The sequence below is a fragment of the Schistocerca nitens genome, chromosome 1 (assembly GCF_023898315.1).
Source record: "Schistocerca nitens isolate TAMUIC-IGC-003100 chromosome 1, iqSchNite1.1, whole genome shotgun sequence".
Taxonomy (NCBI): Eukaryota; Metazoa; Arthropoda; class Insecta; order Orthoptera; family Acrididae; genus Schistocerca; species Schistocerca nitens.
The window spans coordinates 547,647,220-547,673,903 of record NC_064614.1 but is presented as its reverse complement, the minus strand read 5'-3'; the positions used below and the strand labels follow the sequence as shown (position 1 = coordinate 547,673,903).

General features: G+C 38.5%; 1 protein-coding gene across 3 annotated transcripts in view; it reads left to right on the top strand.

The window, feature by feature from the left end:
* Positions 1-26,684, top strand: part of LOC126254123 (cation-independent mannose-6-phosphate receptor) — a 633,915-nt gene that overhangs the window by 105,855 nt on the left and 501,376 nt on the right. For all 3 annotated transcript variants that reach the window (XM_049955284.1, XM_049955287.1, XM_049955285.1), the window contains 4 exons: positions 13,997-14,107; positions 15,614-15,765; positions 15,877-16,090; positions 26,209-26,366. In XM_049955284.1, the coding sequence (XP_049811241.1) occupies positions 13,997-14,107; positions 15,614-15,765; positions 15,877-16,090; positions 26,209-26,366 (635 nt within the window). The remainder of the gene's footprint in view (positions 1-13,996; positions 14,108-15,613; positions 15,766-15,876; positions 16,091-26,208; positions 26,367-26,684) is intronic.

Below are 26,684 nucleotides of genomic sequence, written 5' to 3'. Positions count from 1 at the left end.
ATTTTCCTTTAATCAAGTCCGCAGTAAAGGAAACACTCTGGATGATAATTCCGTTTGTACATGCCTTGTAAAACCTATTTAAGGATTTCCATTCCGGAGTAGCTCTGTATATTTGGACCATGGAATCGGAATGGTTGCCCTTGAAGTTTTGCGTGATCCGATGGCTGGAGAAGTTAGATGTTGCGGAGTACGCTCTAGTAACTGCGTCTGTATTTTCGAATGTTTTTTGCAAAGATGAGCACAAAAACAACCCGAAATGTGCTAGCTACATGGTAGTCTATGATCATCTGAAGAACGTCCTACTCGGCTCAATAAACTCGTATTTCAAGACTCTTGCTCCAGACTTTTCTTCTTTAATTATTGACCAACTTACATAATGTTTTTGTTTATCACTTATCTGCCAGCTAGTATTTTCCTGTAATACTGTCTCGACGTTTTTTTTTTTTTCTCTTTACATATACTACCAAGTTATATTTTCTGGCATTGGATGTATAAACAGCAATTGTTTTACTTGTATTTAATCACGCTAACAGCGGCTGTATTATTAAGGCATTTCACGGTATTGGGATTTTGAACAGGCATGTAATGATATTAGCTGCTGAAAGCGATGGCTCGTCTTTTGTGTGATCGATTGCTTTTTTGGTCACCTTACCTCACCTCACCATCTCAGCTCACAGGGATGTCTCTTTCCCACTTAATCCAGTCACTGGATCGCTTTGCATTGACCAGCTGACGCCATGGTTAATGCTCCTATTCTCTCCCATCCTTCATTGCCACTCCAGTCCCAGTCAGGCAGAACACAGAATGCTCTCAAAGATCCCTAGACCTTGCTGTGAGTGCTCGCAGCCTTACGTCAGTGGGTGGTTAAATGTTGTACCGTATATTCGGAGTTTCCAATAAAAACAATGTAAAAGTTGTTGCATCACTCTTCGAGAAAACATGACACCGACTACAGCTAAGTATAAACTTCACTTTGCACTTTGTAAAGGTTCTCCTAAATTGCTGCAGCCATGATCACAAAATAAAAACTAAATAAATTGTGTTATTGGAAAACGGTTTATGGAAAGGTTAGTGGTTTTATACTTCCGAGCACTTTAGGAAATGAAATCCAGCAAAAAAACAATGCGTTTTTGATTTGCATCAGCATTTGAACTGCATGTTTGCATAATACGAAAGTATATGTATGAAATACATCAAATGCAGCAGTTTAGTTTCTGAAGCATTCTTAGGTTCCTGCCTGACCATGCCCTCCAAGAAAAAACAGCAAAACATTGTTAATGCTCAATATTATATTTGAAAGTTCAGCTTTTTTTGAAGATATTGTGTACTTACATTACTTTAACCCATTAACCTTTCGTCTTTGTATGGTTGTGCTACTTAACGATGATGCTGCTAGTGGTTGAGTACATAACATGTCTTATGCACTGAACAAGGCCCACGAGAAAGACAGGCCACGGCGTGTATGTCACGAAGGACAGCCTGAGCTCGCTCGTTCCCTTAACTCAGCGGGCAAAATGTGTTTCTAAATCTGTTTACTCGCAACCAGGTGTGTGCATACTAATGAGAATTGCATCTTGTACTGGAATCCGTTATTATGAAGTCTTACTGATTACTGTTCGTACAACAAAATTTAAAATCAATTCTCGATAGAAATGGTATAATCGCTCGTTTATAGCATTTAGTCTCTTCTTCATGACAGTTCTCCTTTCATGGAAGATGTGGTGCCTTACGCAACTGATAAGCATTTTGGCATGATTTTAATTGCCAAATTAGAGCCTGTTACTAGGCCTACAGACTTCCTATCATTGTAGGACTAATAATAGTGGATCCAATAGACGATGCAATTCTCGTTTGTACATACACATTTAGTTATGAGTTAACCGGTGTAGAAACACACTTTGCTGAGTTGAGCAAGCTCGGCCTATCTTCATAACGTATGCGCCGCGGCCTGTCTTTCTCATAGGCCCCGTGCTCTGAATAATTGCCATCATTCGCTAGCGAGATCACGTGCCCTGAATAACTGCCGTCATTCGATGGCGAGATCACGTAACGTGAGCTATGACTGGCTGACAAAAGTGCACTGCTCAACGCAATCTCTATTTTAGACCTTCGGTAGCTACCATGCTGTAACTTGTAGAATTTGTGTATATACTTTCGCAATAAGAAAATAAGCTATGTCCATAGTGCCTCGCATCAATTATCTTTCCAAACGCATTATTTTTCCTGTTTCCTAAAGTGCTGGGACATCTCACGATTCAAAGGACTGAAAGGTTTTCTAGCTCCGAGGGAAAGTATACTGTTGCTTAACACGGACGTATTTTCACCCACTTTATACGTAATTTTATCCGGGATAAATTGTGTTTTTAACTGGGAAATCCGAGAAAAATCTGGGAATTTCTTTTTTTCTTGTCCATGTAGACACCCTGGTACAAAATATAGAGAGCTGTACTACACAACTGCTAAACAACAACATTGCAAACAACCTGACTGAAGGTGGCGCAACCTGCTACACACAAAAATTCTGGATGCCCAGTCTGGATGCTTTTCAGGACCAAGTGCACTTGAATATTGTAGGGAAGATTGCCCAACATTAAGAAAGAAAAAAATGGCACAAACTGCTCGGCCGGAGGTGACTATCACACCAAAAATACTTGTATAACTGTTCCACTAAGTACGAGAGTCCACAAAGAACTGACCACACAAACAAGAAATTTCTGCACCTACACTGGCAAGAAAATGAATGCGGCATTGTATAACTTGTATGCCATAGGCCATAAAATGCAACTCCAACTGTTGGTAGTACAGGTCCCAGTCCTCTTTCTGAGCGTCAAGCATCTGAAAATTTGCCACAGTTGTGGTAGCGGCATGCCGAGATGTGGCTGTGGAAGCCGAAACCTGAGTGAGCTGAGTTACACCCTGCAACAGGGACTGAATTTGCATTCAGTGTGTGTGAATGACTGGGACAAAGACAGCTCTGATGATGGAACGAACTTGAAAAGACAAAATGATGTTTGAACCTCAAGCAAAAATACGCTGCCAGTTAACTGAAACTTGAATTTTTTAATTACTTAAAACAACTCGGACCAACAGCATCAGTTAAGAGAATTCACACTTATAAAACACAGCACCTGGACTAGGCATAAAAGACAACTGCTAAGAAACTTATTTCATTTCAAAAACTTAAAACAACTCGGACCAACAGCATCAGTTAAGAGAATTCACACTTATAAAACACAGCACCTGGACTAGGCATAAAAGACAACTGCTAAGAAACTTATTTCATTTCAAAATCATGTAATAACGAGAAACTTGCCTTGTTGTAAGAATCGCAGAATACGATGAATACTACTGCATGCAGACTGTAACAACACAAAAAGCAAGAAAGTGTTACCCCCACAGAATGACCTAATACACAAGTAAAAATACACTGAGTTGAAAAACCACACTAACAAACTTGAAAACATACCCTGCTCAAGAAATGAACTAATACTCATTGAAACACCAGAACAGGCTTGAAGATCAAAACACTAAACATATTACCTCGTGACCCATGTAATATGGCGGACAAGAAGAGAAGAAGACAACAGTCCTGTAGGCACTAACACACTTGAACACATGAGAATCAGACTCTTTGCCAATGTAATTATTTACCGAATAGTGTAACTGGTTGTAGTGAAGTTCACTCTTCAAACTAACAGTTGTTTATTATAAGAACCAAACTAAATACAACTTCTGAGAATAATGTTCACGCAACTTGAGAACAGCATTGTCTTGAGCAGGGAAGATCAATGATGACACAGTCCAATGAGGCTGCAAACGTGTAGCCAGTCTGCTGATGAGCAGGGGTGCTGTGACGACACGGTCCTACAAGACTAGGAGCTTGTAGGCAGTCAGTTGCTAATGTCAAAATCCTTCACGGCTGAGAGCTCATAGGCGGTCATCTGGTGAGCAGCAAGGTGCCATGTCGACACGGTCCCACAATATGATGAGTTTGTGGCCAGTCGCAACGAATACTGCAAAGTGGTGCCCTTGGGATGGAAGTGCAGTGCTGGGCGTGGCTTATAGTGAGATGACACCTTGGCAGACAGCGGCAGGCAGGGCCTGTAGCAGAGACTCATAGTGCAGACTTGAGGTGGACTGTTGTTGATCACTCGAAGTTCGGGACATAACTGGCCTTCAAGGGTTGCAGCACCGACCTAAGTAGCCACCTACAGAAGGACGCAGTTCGCAGATCATGTGAGAATATGACTGCTTGGATGTAAATCAGTGCCTCTGACTGCTGTGCTGTGTTTTTGTGACTTGTACTCCACATAGTGTATAGGCTGTTGCTCCAGATGCTGTGACGGCTGCTGAAGGCTTGAGTGTACACAGTGCCTTGCCTCTTCTGTTTGCAAACAACCTCCTGGGTGAGGCAGGGGCCGTACCTAACCAGCAATAAATACATGTAATTGTAATGGCCAAAATATGCAGGGGACATCCCCACATGCACCACAAGAAGAATCTTCAGTTCTTGAATTTCAACAAATGGCAGTTTCTTTAAGACATCTGCACAGAATGCAGAAGCCTTTCTTTAGTTATAGCCAAGGAAGAAAGATTTACATGGAAATTACCTTGCTGTGTTGTTATGTGGTTGTGTAATAGAAACCCATTTTTGACCTTGAAACAAAATTCATAAGCAATAGACATACTGGGAAATGCATATGAGAATTTCACAGGTGTAGGAGAATTTGGAGGAGCTCTGTAAGATGTTGTATTATTCACATTGTGCAAGTGTAGCGTACACCATGGAGAACTGTTTTGTGTATTCTTGAACTCCAGCTTAACCTTCATAATTTCCCTATTCTGCAGTCTTACTTTCAGCATGTGAGCTATTTTCTTGCTTTCTGAGATTGATATTTGACCATTTACTTTTTCATTTCCACAGTGTAATCCTGTCAGCTGGATAAATGTTGACTGTTACTTCCCAGTACGTATTTTCCTTTATGTGTTTCATCAACAAAAATATTGGGTTTTATAAAAGAAATAGTGAATACTGTGGATATTATACTAGGAGAAAGCACGATTTACACAGTGATTGTATAAACCTGACTATGGTGCAAAAGGGTGTTGTACAGTTACCTGGTGCAAAAGCTTTTAATGCTCTCCCTTCAGATATTAAAAGCAAATTTGATAAAGATTCCTCTTTTAGGAAGCATTTGAAACAATTTCTACCGGATTGGTCATTTTACATTTTAGAAGAGTTTTTAACAACAATGAAAAAACCTAATAGATCTATGGACCAGAAATTTTGAGTGTGATATACCATAGTGTAAGTTTGGACAATGATGTAGGTACCGTACTCATGTAATATTCATAGTTATTTTCGCTTTAATTCTATACATATAGATTGTTTACTGACACACTCTATATCCTTGTGAGTTTGTCACAGATCGATGGAGTAAGAAATAATTAAATAACAGACATTTTCAGTATGGAGCTATATGCTATAGTTTCTGTGACTAACTTTCTTTTTGTTTGTTGGTCCTGACAAGTGAGTCACTTACTGATTTACATTTGGGAGGAGTGGAGCTCAAATATCCATCCAGTCATTCAGATGTAGGTTTTCTGCTGTTCCTTAATTGCTGTGGTTTCTTAGTTGCTTAAAATTTATGGCTGTATGATTTCTCTGAGTAGGAGTCATCCAATTCAGCCTCCAACCTTGTCCATTCTGGGCTAGTGTTCTCAACTCTAATAGCCTCATCACTGGCAGTCTTATTCTTTGTTCCTTCATGTACCACAAAAGATTTCTGGCTTTGTCAGTGTGGTCTGTACATGATACATACCTTTTCGTAGGTGCCTGTTTTACATTTTAGAAGATGTAAACTAAGCATGTCTTTTTTTTTTGGATGCTGCAACAGCACCTGTGTTTCCGGAACAGATTGTGACAGTGGGTTCCACTTGTATATGCAAGCCGCAAAATTCTTCTTAAGGTACTTTGTTTGCACAAACATGTTTCATCATATTTGTGGGTTCTTTTATTGAAATCTTAATAACTAGGTTGTGAGGCTTTGCATGACCTTCATCAACTACTGATCTGGTAGCTTGTCATAGTTTGTGTTTTCATACATTCCAGCAAGCATACATTTTTCTCGTGAAGATAGATGCCTAAAAGCATATTATTATTATTATTTAAAGTAACAGCATTCAGAAGTATAAACACTGAACTTCAAAACAAAATGTTTATATGTATGTTGTGCATGTATCCACTGGGCAGCCCTTAACTACAAGTAATTTTCCGAAAGGTAAAATTTTGTTGCTTGCAGTGAAAAAATCCTGCTTAATCAAAATCTTGTGAGGAGACTGGGCAAAAGCCTTGAAGTTGGAAAATAGTGCAATCAATTACTTTTATTCTAAAGTAATATACTCTTCTGCTTCTCTACCATTTCTGTTTTATTAAATAAATTTATGGGATCACATCATGACCACCAAACCACTTGGTAGTTACATAAGACTAAGAAATAATGTGTGTGTTCATGTCAACACTAATTGTGTATCAGATACATGAAACTGACTTACTCCACATTATTTTGATAAATGAATTGTTTGGATGATTTATTTAATTTGTAACTTACTAAGTAACTAACATGTACAAAACATTCTGAAGCAAATGCATAGAAAATGGAAAACATGAAAGATTATGGTTTAGTTAGCAATGTCCTTGTCTTGTGAAAGAGAGATCGTTTGCCAATCTTTTATTTCAGTTTTGTTTTTGTAACAAAAGTCATTTTCTCTGTTAAATGATATTTGTTGAGAAGGTGGTGGTGATAGAAAATTGCCTGAAGAGTGTGTTTTTAGTAGTAGTTGCAAAGGACAATAACTCAGTTTTCATAAAGGTAGAAAGACCTCTTTGATACACATTGTACCTGTTCAGTTAATTTTATTTCATCTTCCTATACTTCTCCTTCTCCTTCTGCATTTGCCTTCAGATCAAATGAGAATGAAGCCACAATTCGAGGAACAAAAGTATCAGACTTGGATGGAAACATTGTTTGCAGCTACCTTTCTGATTTTCAGATCAATGTTTCGATAATTTATCTGTGAATAGGAAATCGGGATGAGATGCTTTAATTCATTCTGACGACAGAAGCTGGGCTCATGCATATATTTGAGCAAGAAAAATACATACTCTTAAAAAAGTTCTTCTCCCGATTAGATAACTGAAATGGATGTTGAAAAAGATATTAAAACTGTTCTTGTCATCTGCCTTGTATGATTTACAGCTTCTGGAGGTGAAATTATATCTTGTTCTTCTGAAAGCCTTCCGTTAACTCCAGAAGCTGTCTGTAATCATCTCATTGATGAGTAAGTAGAGTGGACAGCATGAGGCACTTCATTGCTTCAATATATGTAAATCATAACTAATCCAAAAATATAATGATGATGGCAAGAGATTCACGACAGGTTATTATTATTATTATTATTATTATTATTATTATTAATCTTATTCCCCCCGTCCCCATATCCGTCTTTGACATGTAATTGATTTGTGTTGCTTGCTGTCATATCATAGCAAACTGCCTGAATTTTTTTGGTTTGGATAGCTTCCTGTTCTGCTAAATATGTTGAGATTTAGGGACTCCCAGCAAATGCTCCCTGATTTGCAACGTGGCTATTACTGACAGTCTAATAATATTTTCAACACCTGTGACTTTTTTCTGTGGGTCTTGTTTCTTTAATTTTTTTATGAACCTTTATAAAGAAATACAGCTCATTACAAGGTTTTCTGTATGGTGTCTGCAAACTTATACTGCCACCATTAATACATAATCCCCATTTCTATCACTGATCTTGCACCTATCAACAACGTGAGAGAGACTGACCAGAAAAAAAGTGCTATGTGCATCAACGTACTGGAACAGCTATTATTGCTGCTGCTGTGGTCATTGTTATTGCTGAGCTTTGCGAGATGGTGGCAAACTACTTTTCGCTGTTAGTTGATGTTGGATTGATCTTGTTTGATCCACCATGCTGGTGAGTGGCAAAACATGAAAGCATGTTGTCCTTTTTAATGTTGAAGCATTAGGAAATCTTTTCTTATTTTTTTGCCTGATCCAAAACATATTCACATGGCCTGTCAGAGAGATTATTCACCATTTGCACAAAAGAGGTATCTTTTTTTTTCATTTTTTATTGTCTGCAATTCTAATCAAACATGTCTGTAAATCTTTCCAATTGTCATAAAATAAAAATAAATTATCAGTGACATAGCAAGACTTCTAGTAGGAAGTTGTACATGTTTACCAAAAAATTGAAATTTTTTCATTCACTAATGCTGCACTTTACTATGTTGCAAAGCTTGTGACTTTTTGATTATAGAAAAAAATGTTTGAAACCTGCAGGTTTGAAGCTAGTTTGGCTCCAATTATTTAATTGGAAATGTAGCTTACAAGACATATCAGATTTATTTTCTGCTTGTAATATGTAATTTTACATACTTTGGCGATATCAACAAAGTACAAATTACAGCATTATTTGTGTACACAGACAGTAATGTTGTTCAATTAACTAATGCAAGCTGTAGGACAGTAATTAATTCCTTTATGAATAGTAGGATTTTATGTAATTTACTATTATACTTATTTCTAGGACAACATTGTTGCTGACATTATTATTCATTTTAAATCCAAATTTCATGAGCATTTATGGATAAGCCACTGCTTAAGTCACTTGGTAAATTTATTTCCTTACTACATCTTGAGATCATTTGGAAGAAAATTATGAAAAATCAGCTTGACATGAACTTTTCACTGCTAACATTAATGTTCTGTTAACCATGTGAAAGTCCGTTTCATGCCTTGTATCATGATTGTGAATCTGGTGACATTAGTGTCTTTTTTTTCACTAGCATAATGGTCTCTACCATATACACAGCATAAACTGGGAAAATATTAAAGCAAGTAAATAGTTTTAGTAAATTAGCCAACATCTTAGTAAATTAGCTTACTACGCCTATTTTCACTCATTGCTTTCATATGGCATCATATTTTGGGGTAATTCATCACTGAGGAATAAAGTATTTATTGCACAAAAGCGTGTAATCAGAATAATAGCTGGAGTCCACCCAAGATCATCCTGCAGACATTTATTTAAGGATCTAGGAATATTCACAGTAGCTTCTCAGTATATATACTCTCTTCTGAAATTTGTTATTAACAACCAAACCCAATTCAAAAGTAATAGCAGTGTGCATAACTACAATACTAGGAGAAAGGATGATCTTCACTATTCAAGATTAAATCTAACTTTGGCACAGAAAGGGGTGAATTATACTGGCACTAAAGTCTTTGGTCACTTACCAAATAGTATCAAACGTCTGACAGATAACCAACAAGTATTTAAGAAGAAATTAAAAGAATTTCTGAATGACTCCTTCTACTCCATAGAGGAATTTTTAGATATAAACTAAGGAAAAAAAATAAATAAAGAAAAATAAAAAAACACAAAAAAATAAAGTTGTTATATTAATTTAAGTATGTTGTTAAATTAACCTAATTATGTCATGTATTGGAAAATTCGACTCGTTCCACATCATTACGAAATATCGTATTCACGATCCATGGAACTTGTATTAATCTAATCTAATCTAATCTAATCTAATCTAGTCTTTTACAAGATGTTCCTTTTTTCTCTGACCTGCATGCATGCATACATACGTACATACATACATACATAATCCGCAAACCACTGTATAATGCTTGATAGAGGGTACCTTGTACTTCTACTAGTCATTTCCTTTCATGCCCCATTCAAAAATACAGCAAGGGAAAAACGAGTGTGTGTCTGCCTCCATGCGACCCCTAATATCTCTTATCTTACCTTCATGGGTGTTAGGCAAAATGTGTGTTGGCGTGCTGTAGGATCCTTCTGCAGTCAGTTTCAGCTGGGTGTATATGCCCAGGAAGAACCAGGAAATGTGGCAAAAACAAGGGAATTTTTTCATCTGGGAAAAACCTGGGAATTTTTTAGAATTCCAAGAATTTTCATTGTTTAGTTTTCAGTTAGATTTTTATAATTTTGACTCGGAAGACCTACTACTGTAATACTGCTACTGCAGAGTAATACTGCAGCAATAAAACATAAACTTGAGAATAGTACCAAAATAAAACTTTGTTGCAAAGAATATGTTTTATTTATAGCACCAAAACATAGTCCACACACAAGTTTTCAAATGTGTCAAAGGATTTAAGCTAAAGACTATATAAAATATCGTAACAGCAAACTGCTTTTAATAAGTGTGACATTGCAACTGTTGACATTTCTAACAGGCTACAGGAAAATATTGGGAATGGTGGTTTGAGAAGCATTACTTTCAAAGTAAATTTCCTTTTACATAAGATGAGTCGTGTTGTGTGTGAGAATGTGTAATGAATTTCTTGCATCACAGAGCATTTGACTCTTATTCAAAATTTCACACTTTGAGGACCAAGCATTTAGAATAATTTTGGCCCCAGAAGACCAGAGATTTGTGCCATTATTTAAAATTTTACTGGCACTTTGTGTATTTGTATATGATATATCTTAAAGCATAACACAAGCTAAAAAGACCAAGCTTCAACGTTAGTTTTTTATATTTATTTTAGTTCTTTCATAGATTATAAATCATGCAGTAATGATGCAATTTCACACTTAACTGGCTTTTCTGTAGAAAAGTTAAAGTGCTTGGTGGAACGTGTATTCAGCCAAGTAACCCACGAATTGTGTGGTGCACAGCAGTGAAATTTGTGATCGGGCTTTTCAGAAATATTCAGCTGCCGCAATTTAAGCTGTGCCTCCTACCTCTCCCGCTCCCCCTATCACCCCTCCCCACCCCTCCACCCCACACACACACTATTCTCATCAATGTTATAATTATTTCATAATTTCTTTCTGCATCTGCGTATATATACTGCAAACTGCCATGAGGTACATGGCGGTGGGTGCATCCCATTTTACCTGTTATTAGGGTTTCTTCTTGTTCCGTTCATATATAATTGTTCAGAAGCCTCTGTGCATGCAGTAATTATTCTAATTCTATTCCCATTGTTCAGTGTTAGTGATATGTAGGGGATTGTAGTATATTTGTAGAGCCACCAAGTGAAAATGAAAATGAAATGTCATGTGGTTAGGGCCTCCCGTCAGGTAGACCGTTCGCCTGGTGCAGTTCTTTCGAGTTGACGCCACTTAGGCGACCTGCGCGTCAATGGGGATGAAATGATGATGATTCGGACAACACAACACCCAGTCCCTGAGCGGAGAAAATCTCCGACCCAGCCGGGAATCGAACCCGGGACCTTAGGATTGACATTCCATCACACTGACCACTCAGCTACCGGGGCCGGATGAGCCACCAAGTAAAACCAGTTCTTGAAACTTTGTCAATAGACTTTCTTGTGATAATTTACATCTATCATCGAGAGTCTTCCAGTTCAGTTCCTTCAGTATATCTGTGATGTTCTCCTATGGATTAAACAAACCTGTGACCATTCGTGCTTCCCTTCTGTGTATAAATTGATGCCCCGTTTGTCCTATTTGGTACGGGTCCCACACACTTGCACAATTCTCTAGGATGGGTCACACGAGTGATGTGTAAGCTATCTCCTTTGTATACTGATTGCAGTTCACCAATATTCTACCAATAAACTGAAGTCTACCACCTACTTTACACACGACTGAGCCTATGTGACCATTCCATTTCATGTCACTACAGATTGTTACACTCAGGTATTTATATGAGTTGTCTGAGTCCAACAGTTACTCATTGATATTATAGTCAAGGGATTCTATGTTGTTATTTGTGTGTGTGTTTTGTGAAGTGCACAGTTTTACATAAGCAAGTTGCAAATCTTTGCACCACTTTGAATTCTTATCAAGGTTTGACTGAATATTTATGCAGCTTCTTTCAGTACTTCATTGTAGATAATTGCATCATTTGCAAAAAGCGCGATATACTATTAATATTGTCTGCAAGGTCGTTAATATACAACATGTACAGGAAGGGTTCCAACACACTTCCCTGGGGTACACCCGAATTTACTTCAACATCTAATGATGACACTCTATCCAAGGTAACGATCTGTGTCCTTCCAACCAAAAAGTCCTCAATCCAGCCACATATTTCACTTGACGCTGCATATAATCAAACTTTTGACAATAAGTGTAAATGTGGTACTGAGTCAGATGCTTTTCGGAAGTGAAAAAATACTGCAGCAATCAAGTTGAAATACGGCAATCACGTGTGGTGGTGGTGGTGGTGGTGGTGTGTGTGTGTGTGTGTGTGTGTGTGTGTGTGTGTGTTTTAAATAAAACTTAAGTTACAAAGGAAATGTTCCATTTACAACAACAAAACACAGTGCCCACACAAAGGTCTGCCGACAGGCTTTAGGACAAAGGCTGTGCAATACTTTTAACAACAAACTGATTTAAATGAGCATGACATCGCAACTGTTTAATGCCTAACAAGTGGCAGGAAAATATCACTTTCGAAGTAAATTTCCTTTTTCGCAAGATGCGCTATGTTCCATGTGAGAATGTTCAATTAATTTCTTAAATCACATAGCATGTGACACTCATTCGAAACTTAACATTTTAAGGAGCAGCCACTTAGCAAAATTTCAGATCCATAAGACCAGACATTTACATCATTATTTACACTTTTACAGGCACATTCGTGTTTGATATGTCTTAAAGGATAACATGTGCAAAAAGGACTCAATATTATATGTGAAAGCTTAGCTTTTCTTGTAGCTAGACCCTATGTATACTAATTGAAATCATTAACTTTTCCTATTTGTGTGTTCGCGGTGCTTAACAGCAATGTTGCTATTGACTGACTACATCACGTCTTGTTCTTGAAATATCGGCTGTCATTGGCTGGCGAGATCATGTGATGTGAGCTGTGACTGGCTGTCAAAAATTCATTGCTATCTTGTTTTCAAAGCTTCCAAAACTAATATGCTGTGTTTGGTGTAATTCGTATTTATACTTTCATAATATGAAAAATGCAGTGTACATGTTGCTGCGCATTGAAGAACTTGCGAAAATGTGACTTGCTTGAGAAACACTGCAGCATTCTCCGTACAACTTGAATTTTTTGCCATGTACTTTTCACATCTAGGTAATGTGAAAAGATATGTGTGGATGTCGCTTTCAGTTGGTGGAGCAAGTCCAAGAGTGAGTGCGGTTGTGGATCCATCTGCAGCTGACCGTGTTCCATGAAACAGGAATTGATTGTCTCATCCATAAGTGGTGATTACTTTTGAATGGAACAATTCCATGGTTCCATTACAGCGGGGTTTTCATTTGACTGGCTCTGATAAGATTGTGCTTGGGTAAAGACTATACGTAATGTCTGTTCCAATTTTTATCTGATGTGTAATGTAATTAAATTTAATAAGCAGTTAGTTTATGAAGCTCTCTGACAAATAAAAACTATGAAGCTCTCTGACAAATAAAAACTCAGTTAGTTTATGAAGCTCTCTGACAAATAAAAACTATGAAGCTCTCTGACAAATAAGAACTATGTACTGAATGAAGACACAGACTTGAACTCGGACATTCTGTAGGCAGTAATTCTCAATCCGAAACAGAGTTCATCTGTCAGACAGTTTCATACCTGCACACCTTGTGTTGCAGAGTGGGAAAAAAATCATTCTATAACTCACTGACAATTATGCATGTCAGTTTTTCCCTCCTACCAACCTCTTTTTTTTTCCCCCAGTTAAGTTGTAGAAGCTTTGGAAATTGTATTACTACAAAGATATTTGTGCCAGTTGCAGATTATTGATAAGAAAGTGCGTCATCAAATTTGCCATTTATTTTGAATTTAATACAATTTTTTTAGTCACTACATAAGACCACATAGTTCATGAATTTCATAAAACTGTTACTGCAAATGTATCTGTGTCTATTTCCTCTGGAGTTCACTGATATTGTTTGTTTGCATTTTCTCATCGACCATGGCTGAATGCGAAAACATTAGATGGACCTGTGGGAGTATGCCAGACTACTGATGCTGGGACAGCCATAAATCTAGGCATGGTAATAAAAGGACCTGAAGTTACAAATGGTATGTTGCAGATGAGTTATTCTGGTAAGTACATATAGTAATGGACAGATAACGTAATTAGACCTTTACAGAAAGTTTTAGTTTAGTGTGGGAGTGGTTGTTGACCAGTGCAGTTACTGTTGTTTAAATGTTGCAGAATTCACTTGAATTTAGTGCCAGAGCATTATCATATTTACTCAGCTGGTTGGAGCACAAGGGGCAGTCACAAAGTGATGTCCTTATATTTTATTTTGTTTCAGATTGTTGTTATTTGACAAATTTTTCTTTGGTGCAAATGTGTAACCTCCAGTTTGAAAAGATTCCACTGCAAATTTTCAGTCTGTAAACAGTTGGCACTGAAGATATATTGATGACTTTTTCCATAATTTTCACTCTTTTTCAACTTCATAGTTCCTTCACAAATTATTTTAGTGTTCCAGTACAGAATCAGTATTTAATAGCTGTATAGCATTCAGTACACTCCAAACAAGGACTCTAGAAGGTGAACTTACTCTTAAGTTAAGTTGGATGCAGATTTATTCAGTGTAAAATAAAAGTACCAACTACGGTAGACACACTGCATGATGTAATATAATGCTTATCGGACACAAGTGATACTGCACGACGTTTTGCATAGGAGAAACAGGCAAAATTGTTCTTAAAAGACTGCAGAAAAGCCATTTTACTACACGCATTTCCACGTGGGTGGGTGCCAGGTTAGTATTATGCACCCTACATATAGCTAGTTGCTCTAAGGAAGGAAATCGACGTAAATCCACACATACACATTAATAAAGGGAATAAACAAAATAACGATCTCATTTGTCTGCTTATTTGTGTCATCAGGCCCTACACGTCATATTAGATACTGATGTACATATTAGACAGTGGGCAGTGATTCTTGAATGCTGAAGGCGAAACTACAATTCACATGCATGAAAAGTTGAACTATGTTTTTGGGATATTAACTGTATAGTAGTACAGTTGAAACTGCAGGGTGGATGCTGTTGGTCGATCGAAAACAAAACCACTGCAGGGACTGCATGAAACATCCAACACATTAGTGGCATTGTTTGTGCCATTTAATGAGTAACAATAATTTTGTATAATGGCAGACAAAATTTGGTGCAATGTAATTGGTATTAATAAGAAACTGTTTACTCAAAGATCTGAGTACTGCAAATGTTACTTAGCAGGAACTAGGGTACAAGAAAAACAGTAGCTGCTGACTTCTTGTGCTACTTTAAAATAGGTGGAAAGCATTCTCAATCCAGGTTGTGACAAGGGGTGAGAAATAGGTTAGATTTTCTGTGCATGAATAGTGCTGTGAGCTGTCACAAATAATTACGTACTTCCTCAATTATGTTTATTAACATTGTCACTCTTTGAAAGATGAAATATACTATCGTGAGATTCCCTTCGCTTTCTTCATTAGAGTCAGTGCCACATCTGAAAGTAGCTCTGTCAACCACCAACATTACCCAGTTACAAGATTTTGCACCATCATATTAATTTATATTGTCATGTTTAATTACTGAATTTAATTTTTAGGGGGATCATTATGTCCAAATGGTAAAGGACGGTATCGAACTATAATTAAATTTCAGTGTACAAATACCAAAGGAGCACCGATATTTGAGAGCCAGTCAGCTGATTGTGTGACCTCGTTTATTTGGCCAACCAACATTGCTTGCCCATTGAAGGTAGTGTTCCTGCTTTGATTTACAGAAGTTTTACATTCATTCTTTTTGCTTTATCTTTTAATTTGATATATTTCTTTCTTCCATCTGTACTGAGGTTATTCTGTTTTGTAGGTTGCGAAAGGAGAAAATTGTATGGTGGTGGAACCAATTTATAGCCATCAGTTTGATATGACAAGCTTGCATAACAGTGAAGTTGACTATGTTGTGCAAACTGAAGTGGGAAGTTTCCGCATCAACTTGTGCGGATCACTAGTTGCACCTTGTGATAACAAGGAAAATATCAGTGTATGTTTGGAAAAGGAAGACAAACAGCAGATAGCTGTTGGTGAGTATGATTTTGATTCACTGCATTTTTAATATCTCTCATCCCCCATTTCATGCACATACAAGGCAAAATCACATAAAATTGAGTTTATAAATTTCCTCAAGGTTTCAATGTAAGTGCCTGGAAATCAGCATTCTGATCTCTAATTTAAATGTTAATTGCATTGAAGAGTAATCCTTCATTTTTCCCCCGAAATTGAAGGATATGAAAGATTAATGAGAGACTGATTTTGGTGATACAGAACCTCCGTGACCATCTCCTCCTTCAGTGTATGTTCCATACAATATGAGACGTACATCTTCGTCAGCGATAGCTACCAGAATGTGTATCACACCTTCTTGACCGATAGGTACCTCTTCTGCTCACTACACAAGATTTCCAGATCTTTAAGATTTCATCCTATCAACAATTCATAGGCAGCATTAGGCAGGCTTACTCACTTTGAAACTGATGTATGTTGACTTTATAACAAACTTTTTAATTCCTGACATATTCAGGACAGAGACAAGCGATCTAATATTATATAAAAGTTTAAAAAAATTTAATAAAATATTTTAATGTCAAGATTGCAAGTAAATAACATTATGCAACCATCTTCAGAGAGCGGCTGAAACTAGTCACCATATAATATTATTTTCTTGTGATCCTGGCATTAAAATATTTTATTAATTTTATTGAACATTTTATATAATATTAGATCACTTGTCTCCATCCTGAATAAGTAAGGAATTAACAATGTTATAACAAAGGCACTATACATTGATTTCAAAGTGAGTAAGCCTCTCAGTGGTTGATAGGATGGAACTCCTGTGTTGTGAGCAGAGGAGGTGCCTTTCTGTCAAGAACATGTGAAAGCATTCTGGTAGCTAACACTGACCTAGACGTACTTCTTGTGCTACGTACCACAAAAATTTCTACAGCTCTTTGGCAGTAAATTTATGGGGCAGAGTAAATATTAAATGTAATCTAGATTCATGTTATCTGACTAGAAAGTGGTTTTATCTTCACACTCCTCTATTTTGCAAGGAACATTTTAAATTGCTAGAGGGTGTGCTGTACAAACTCCGAATGTATAATACAGGATATAATGCCACTATGTTGAGGAAAAGGGGAGATAAATTGAAAAGTAAGTAGACATCAAAATTTAAAAGCAAGTAAACAACAACATAACCGATGAAAAGCTCTCACATTTCAAACCAGGTGGCTACAATGAAATTTTGCAATGTTTTGGCAAGTGTCATTCATGTCACCATCTGGCACTATCAGCTGATGAGTATGTAACTTGAAACGTGACTTTAATTGATTTTCATCAGCCGTATGTGCTGGTATGAGCAACATTCTTTCACCAAACTAATTGATTACTGTGAGTATAGCCAAAATAATTGCCAGGAACCAAGTACATGCTGAAGAGTAATTTCTTACCTCCAGCTGTTGATGTTGTGTGGAAGAACCCAAGTCACCCTTGTAGTGATGTAGGTACCAGGTTTTTTATTTTTTATTTATACATCAAGTTCCATAGGACCAAATTGCGGAGCAAATCTCCAAGGTCATGGAATGTGTCAGTACATGAAATTACAACATAAAAGTAATAACAGATAAAAATAAAATGTTTATGAACCTGAAAAAAGTCAATCTATAAGTTTAAGTAAACGCAATCAACAATACAACAAGAATCAGCTTAATTTTTTAAGGAATTCCTCAACAGAATAGAACAAGTGATCCGTGAGGAAACTCTTCAATTTAGATTTGAAAGCGCGTGGATTACTGCTAAGATTTTTGATCTGAGTGGTAGCTTATTGAAAATGGATACAGCAGTATAATGCACACCTTTCTGCACAAGAGTTAAGCAAGTCCGATCCAAACGCAGGTTTGATTTCGGGCAAGTATTAAGTGAGTGAATGCTGCTTATTCTTCAGAATAAGCTAGTATTGTTAACAAGAAATGACAGTAAGGAATATATATATTGAGAGGCCAATGTCAAAATACCCAGATTCATGAGCAGGGGTTGACGAGATTCATGAACTTAAACCACTTACTGCCCAAACCGCCCGTTTCTGAGCTGAAAATGTCCTTTTAGAATGGGTAGAGTTGCCCCAAAATATAATAGCATATGACATAACCAAATGAAAATAAGCAAAGTAGAATAATTTACATGTTGAACGATCACTAACTTGAGATACCGTTCGAATAGTAAAAATGGCAGCATTAAGTCTTTGAACAAGATCCTGAATGTGTGATTTCCACAACAGTTTACTATCTATATGAACACCTAGAAATTTGAACTGTTCAGTTTCACTAATCATATGCCCATTCTGTGAAATTAAAATGTCAGGTTTTGTTGAATTGTGTGTTAGAAACTGCTAAACTGAGTCTAACTGTGATTTAGCTTTAGTTTATTTTCTACAAGCCATGAAGTTAAGTCATGAACTGCACTATTTGAAACCAAGCCAGTGTTGCACACAACATCCTTTGCTATCAAGCTAGTGTCATCAGCAAACAGGAATATTTTAGAGTTACCTGTAATGCTACAGGGCATGTCATTTGCATAAATAAGGAACAGGAGTGGCCTCAACACTGATCCCTGTGATACCCATCACTTGACCGTACCCCACTCAGACCCCATATCACAGCCATTCTCAACATTGTGGATAATGACCTTTTGCTGTTGCTAAAGTAAGAGGTGAACCAATTGTGAGCTACTGCCTGTATTCCATAATGGTCCAACTTCTGGAGCAATATTTTGTGATCAACACAATCAGAGGCCTTAGTTAAATCAAAAAATATGCCTAGCATTTGAAACCTTTTGTTTAACCCATCCAGTACCTCACAGAGAAAAGAGTATATAGCATGTTCAGTTGTTAAACAACTTCTAAAGCCGAGCTGTACATTTGACAGAAAATCGAGTGATATAAAATGAACAATTATCCTTACATACACAGCCTTTTCAGTAACATTAGCAAAAACTGATGGCATAGAAATAGGTCTAAAATTGTCTACATTATCCCTTTCTCCCCTTTTATAAAGTGGTTTTACTACTGAGTACTTTAATTGTTCAGGAAACTGGCCATTCCTAAGGAAAAATTACAAATACGGCTGTATACAGGACTAACATGTGCAGCACAGTACTTTATTATTCTGCTAGGCACTCCATCATATCCATGAGAGTCCTTAGTTTTGAGTGATTTAATTATTGACTCAATCTCCCCCTTGTCTGTATCACAGAAGAGTATTACAGACATCAGTCTCGGAAAGACATTTGCCAAGAGAGTAATATGATTCCCTGTAGAAACTAAATTTTTACTTAATTCACCAACAATGCTCAGAAAACGATTTTTAAATATCTACATCTACATCCATACTCCGCAAGCCACCTGACTGTGTGTGGCGGAGGGTACCTTGAGTACCTCTATCAGTTCTCCCTTCTATTCCAGTCTCGTATTGTTCGTCGAAAGAAGGATTGTCAGTATGCTTCTGTGTGGGCTCTAATCTCTCTGATTTCATCCTCTTGGTCTCTCCGCGAGATATACATAGGAGGGAGCAATATACTGCTTGACTCCTCGGTGAAGGTATGTTCTCGAAACTTAAACAAAAGCCCGTAACGAGCTACTGAGTGTCTCTCCTGCAGAGTCTTCCACTGGAGTTTATCTATCATCTCCGTAACACTTTCATGATTACTAAATGATCCTGTAACGAAGCGCGCTGCTCTGCGTTGGATCTTCTCTCTCTCTTCTATCAACCCTATCTGGTACGGATCCCACACTGCTGAGCAGTATTCAAGCAGTGGGCGAACAAGCGTACTGTAACCTACTTCCTTTGTTTTCGGATTTCATTTCCTTAGGATTCTTCCAATGAATCTCAGTCTGGAATCTGCTTTACCGACAATCAACTTTATATGATCATTCCATTTTAAATCACTCCTAATGCGCACTCCCAGATAATTTATGGAATTAACTGTTTCCAGTTGCTGACCTGCTATATTGTAGCTAAATGATAAGGGATCTTTCTTTCTATGTATTCGCAGGACATTACACTTGTCTACATTGAGATTCAGTTGACATTCCCTGCACCATGCATCAATTCGCTGCAGATCCTGCTGCATTTCAGTACAATTTTCCATTGTTACAACCTCTCGATATACCACAGCATCATCCGCAAAAAGCCTCAGTGAACTTCTGATGTCATCCACAAGGTCATTTATGTATATTGTGAATAGCAACAGTCCTACGACACTCCCCTGCGGCAGACCTGAAATCACTCTTACTTCGGAAGACCTCTACCCATTGAGAATGACTTGCTGCATTCTATTATCTAGGAACTCTTCAATCCAATCACACAATTGGTCTGATAGTCCATATGCTCTTACTTTGTTCATTAAACGGCTGTGGGGAACTGTATCGAACGCCTTGCGGAAGTCAAGGAACACGGCATATACCTGGGAACCCGTGTCTATGGCCCCCTGAGTCTCATGGACGAGTAGCGCGAGCTGGGTTTCACATGATTGTCTTTTTCGAAACCCATCCTGATTCCTACAGAGTAGATTTCTAGTCTCCGGAAAAGTCATTATACTCGAACATAATACGTGTTCCAAAATTCTACATCTGATAGACTCCTCTGTGAAACAGCTTTGGAAAAAGACATTTAGTATTTCGGCCTTTAGCCTGTCATCCTCTGTTTCAGTACCATTTTGGTCACAGAGTGTCTGGAAATTTTGTTTTGATCCACCTACCGCTTTGACATAAGACCAAAATTTCTTGGGATTTGCTGCCAAGTCAGTACATAGAACTTTACTTTCAAATTCATTGAACGCCTCTCGCATAGCCCTCCTCACACTACATTTCGCTTCGTGTAATTTTTGTTTGTCTGCAAGGCTTTGGCTATGTTTATGTTAGCTGTGAAGTTCCGTTTGCTTCCGCAGCAGTTTTCTAACTCGGTTGTTGTACCATGGTGGCTCTTTTCCATCTCTTACGATCTTGCTTGGCACATACTCATCCAACACATATTGTACGATGGTTTTGAACTTTGTCCACTGATCCTCAACACTATCTGTACTTGAGACAAAACTTTTGTGTTGAGCCGTCAGGTACTCTGAAATCTGCTTTTTGTCACTTTTTCTAAACAGAAAAATCTTCCTACCTTTTTTAATATTTCTATTTATGGCTGAAATCATCGATGCAGTAACCGCTTTAAGATCGCTGATTCCCTGTTCTGCGTTAACTGTTTCAAATAGTTCGGGTCTGTTTGTCACTAGAAGGTCTAATATGTTATCGCCATGAGTCGGTTCTTTGTTTAACTGCTCAAGGTAGTTTTCAGATAAAGCACTTTAAAAAATTTCACTGGATTCTTTGTCCCTGCCACCCGTTATGAATGTTTGAGTCTCCCAGTCTATATCCGGCAAATTAAAATCTCCACCCAGAACTATAACATGGTGGGGAAATCTCCTTAAAATATTTTCCAAATTATCCTTCAGGTGCTCAGCCACAACAGCAGCTGAGCCAGGGGGCCTATAGAGACATCCAATTAACCATGTCTGAGCCTGCTTTAACAGTGACCTTCACTCAAATTATTTCACATTTAGGATCTCCGTCAATTTCCTTCGATACTATTGCACTTCTTACAGCTATAAATACGCCTCCCCCTTCACTGTCCAGCCTGTCTCTGCGGTATACATTCCAATCTGAGTTTAGAATTTCGTTACTGTTTACTTCTGGTTTCAGCCAACTTTCTGTCCCTAGTACTATGTGGGCATTGTGACCGTTTATTAATGAGAGCAGTTCTGGGACCTTTCTATAGACGCTCCTGCAGTTTACTTTAGCAGATTGATATTGTTATTCCCCGTTGCATTTTGCCTACTCCTACCTTGCCGTGTCTCAGGAGGCATCTTGTTGGGCCTAGGGAAGGAATTCTCTAACCTAAAAAACCCACATGTGCACTCCACACACGTACTCCGCTACCCTTGTAGCCGCTTCCTGCGTGTAGTGCACGCCTGACCTATTCAGGGGGACCCGATTGCGGAGGTCTAGAAATTTGCACCCCAGATCTCCGCAGAATCATCTGAGCCTCTGGTTTAAGCCTTCCACTCGGCTCCAAACCAGAGGACCGCGATTGGTTCTGGGAATTATACTACTAATAGTTAGCTCAGATTCCACCCCGTGAGCGAGGCTTTCCGCCTTCACCAACTCCGCCAACCGCCTGTATGAACTGAGGATGACCTCTGAACCCAGATGGCAGGAGTCATTGGTACCAACTTGAGCAACAATTTGCAGTCGGGTGCACCCAGTGCTTTCTATCGCCGCCGGCAGGGCCTCCTCCACTTCTCGGATGAGACCCCCGGCTAGCAGACAGAGTGAACACTGGCCCTTTTCCCCGACCTTTCCGCTATTTCCCCAAGGGGCTCCATCATCCGCCTAACGTTGGAACTCCCAATCACTAATAAACCCCTCCCCCCGTGTGCCTGTTCGCGAAAAGTGGCCAGCTCCTCCTGCGTCCGTACACAGCAGTCACACATCCTATCCATTCTTAGAAATCAATTTACTGTAGAGAGTTAATCAACTTTTAACTAGACTGCTAATTCACTAAAGGCGGCTGATAGTTGACTAAACTGTGGTTACTTGACACTTCTTGTAGGAAACAATGAAAATAGCACTACCTGTCTCTGGGCTGTATTCAAAACAAACACTAACACTACTGGCACTGTGGCTGACTAAAGGGACTCTGTATTCAAAACAAACACGAAATCTATGGAACACAATTAGTAGCCCTCGACAATTAAAGCTCCCTAAAAGCAAAAACACACGGAAGAAGAAGTGACAGGTAAGAAAAATACAGTTAATACTTAAATTAACGTAGCTCGTTACACAGCAGACGTGACACAGACGGCAGTTACGACGACACTGGCACTACTAGTCCATGTACATATATCTGATTTATCAGTAACATAAATATTTTTACTAAAAACTGACTTTATATCGTTGACCTTGTGCTGCTGACCAGACACTTCCTTCACAACTGACCATATGGATTTAATTTTATTCTGTGAACTAGCTATTCTATCTGTATACCACATACTCTTTGCCTTCCTAATAATATTTTTAATCATCTTATAGTACTGTTTGTAATGGGCTACTGCAGCTTGGTTGTGACTACTTCTAACATTTTGATATAATTCCTGCTTCGTTCTACATGATATCCTTATCCCACTAGTCAGCCGTCCAGGCTGCCTATTACTGCTGGTACCCTGTTTAGAAGGTTCTAATGTAAAGCAGTTCCCAAATAGCATGAGAAATGTGTTAAGGAAAGCATTATATTTATCATCTATGTTATCGGCTCTATAAAAATGCTGCAACTCTTGTTCCTTGACAAAGTTTAAAAAACTCTCTATTGCTGTTGGATTAATTTTCCTACATAGTTTGTAATTATATATGACATTTGTTTGAGTACAAAAGCCTTTTAGTGTTAAAATTTGTGCATCATGGTCAGAAAGGCCATTCACCCTTTTACTAACAGAATGCCCCTTTAGTAATGAAGAATGTATAAAGATATTGTCTATGGCTGTGCTACTGTTCCCCTGCACCCTAATTGGAAAAAACACAGTCTGCATGAGATCATATGAATCTAGGAGCTCTACCGACATTCTTTTTCTGGCACCATCATATACAAAATTAATACTGAATTCCTGGTACTTCGTATAAAGTGAATCAAGAACTCTCTCTAGCTTGAGCAGAAATGCTCTGAAGTTGGAGTTAGGGGACCTATAAACAACAACAATTAGAAGTTTACTTTCACTAAATTCATCTGCTCCTGCACAACATTAAATTATCTGTTCAGTGCAGTGTCATGAAACATCTTTGGACTCAAATGGAATACTGTTTTCTACGAACATGGCCACTCCCTCATCTTGCAAGGAAGTCGTTGAAAAACAGCCAGTTAACCTGTATCCTGGTAAAGGAAGCCTCTGAATTGTCAAATTATTTAAGTGGTCCTCCGATATACCAATAAATTTCAGAATCAGCGTCGATAAGCAGTTCACTAACTTTATCTTCAATGCCTCTTATATTTTGATGAAATATGGTAATTCCTTCTCTACTTAGAAACATGACGTCCTCTGAAGGCGAGCCCTTAGTTAGAGGGACTTCCTTTAAGCAGGCATACATATCAGCTGACTTCAGTCTAAAAAAGTTGCAGCTCTTACACCAACTACTACAGGAATTTTTCCATGAGTGATTCCACCACCACCCACTACACTGTCACCTATAGACTTTGCCAGCCTCCCCTTCCCATACCATATTGATGTGCAGGCCATGCCTAGTGAAACCCGATCTACTGATAGGCCCAACTGGTACCACTGAAATGTGACCCTTCTGCCATCAGCGCCCTCTCCACCCCCATGTTAACGCGCCTAACAGCCGCATTAAGATGAGGCTGATCATGACGCGGAAACAGTTGCATGAAATGCACATCAATGCCACCAGTTTGAGTAGCTGTCTTTACCAGGTCGCCACCTACATCATATTCCCCGTCCCAATCAAGACTGTTCTCTGCTCCACCTACTATCACTACCTGATCCTCCTCCATAAAATTCCTACATAACTCCCCTATGCCGTCAGTCACCTGAGCCAACTGTGCAGTAGGGTTCATAATGGTGGTGACCTGGTACCTCCCTCCCACCACCCCCCACCCCCTCCAACACTTTCTGCAGCTGCTGGCCCACACCTCTACCATGCGAACTACCTAGCAGCTGAACCTTCTTCTTTCTGTTAGCCTTTGCAACTGACCTAGGCCTCCTAACTGCTGAGGACTGCTGCATGTTACATACACCTACAGCTACTAGAGGCTCCTCTCCACTCATCTGAATACCTCCTCCTCCTAGCTACCATCTTGCCAACTGCCAGTTCCCATTCCCTAGCACGCTTCACCCTCCTCACCTATCTAGTTCTTCGTTTGCGTGTTGTAACTGCACCTGAAGGGCACAAATTTTATGCTCCTGCTCCTCTATCAACTTATTTCTACTACAGATTCTGCATTCCCCCCAGAGGATCTCACTAGAATGCCCACTGGCTTCCCCATTTCATTCGCCCCCCCCCCCCCCCCCCCAGTGAAAATACTTTGAAACAATCCCACGCCGTAGCCGGCCGTGGTGGTCTCGCGGTTCTAGGCGCGCAGTCCGGAACCGCGCGACTGCTACGGTCGCAGGTTCGAATCCTGCCTCGGGCATGGATGTGTGTGATGTCCTTAGGTTAGTTAGGTTTAAGTAGTTCTAAGTTCTAGGGGACTGATGACCACAGCTGTTAAGTCCCATAGTGCTCAGAGCCATTTGAATCCCACGCCGTAACCCACTACTCACAAACCTACCACAGAGCCCACACTTCTCACTCATGGTGAAATTTTACAGTTACTGTAAAAAAACTATACAACTACATTACCTAAGATCAGTTACACCAGTATAACTGTTTATAGAACTAACAATAGTGGTCTCGAAATTCAATCTCTACTGAGAAAGCAACTACTTGTATAAATACTACTAAACCACAACTAATACCAATACCAACAAAACTTCACAAAATTATTAGCTAAAACAAAAAATTAGTACTATCCAGTGCACAATGTATGACAAGGTGTTCCAGTTAGCCATTACAGTCTCCTAGAATTGTATTTGTGGAGTTTATTGTTCTTCTTAAATCCCAGAATACTGTGCTATGAATTACAAGGGCCCAAAACCTGATAAATTCTTCCTAACTGGATTAAATTTGGACAGCAATTGTGGTTAAATGTAAATTTGGCAACAGGCTAAGTTTATATTTTATCTGAATGAGTCTGCACTGTGATTTTCTATTTAAAGTACTTTGTAACTATAGGTGAGTGCATTATTTAGTATAACACACACTACTCTGGAAGGCAGAAGTTCTTCAGATACTTTCTAGTAGAGTTGAATGGATTTTAAAGTTAAAACTATTCATTTTGGATATTACTAAACTTTGTTGTATTTATTTAGAAAACAATTGTGATTGATTTTTCGACATACATTAAGAATTTTTAGGTGTTGCATGCAGAATATACATTTACAGCCTGTTTTATGCATGAAAGTGTATGAAAAGTGGTACTTATTTTGCTTGCTTGTGCAGGTTACACGACAAAGGAAATAAGCTACGTCAATGGAGGAATCCGCATAGAACTTCATGGAGATGATTGTATTCCAGGAGAGAGTAGTACAGTACTTGTGCTTCTAATGTGCAACCATCATGGCTACTTGCGTAGCACAAAACCAAAATTCGTGTCTACAGTAAGTCATTTAGTTTTTAATTTCTAAAATCTTCTCAGTAATGCATGAGCACTGATATTCGACCATAGTTGTGAATTATTTTGTATAGTTGCAACATACACAAGTGTAATAAAACTGCAGAAAATTTCAGTGGAAATCAAAGTATTAAGAGATCAAACAATGGAGAATCTAGGATGGAATGTAACAATTTATGAGAAGGAGAGTTCTACTCACCATATAGCAGAGATGCTGAATCGCAGATAGGCACAACAAAAAGATTTCTACACTTAAAGCTTTCGGCCAATGGCCTTTGTCAACAATACACACACATACGCACAC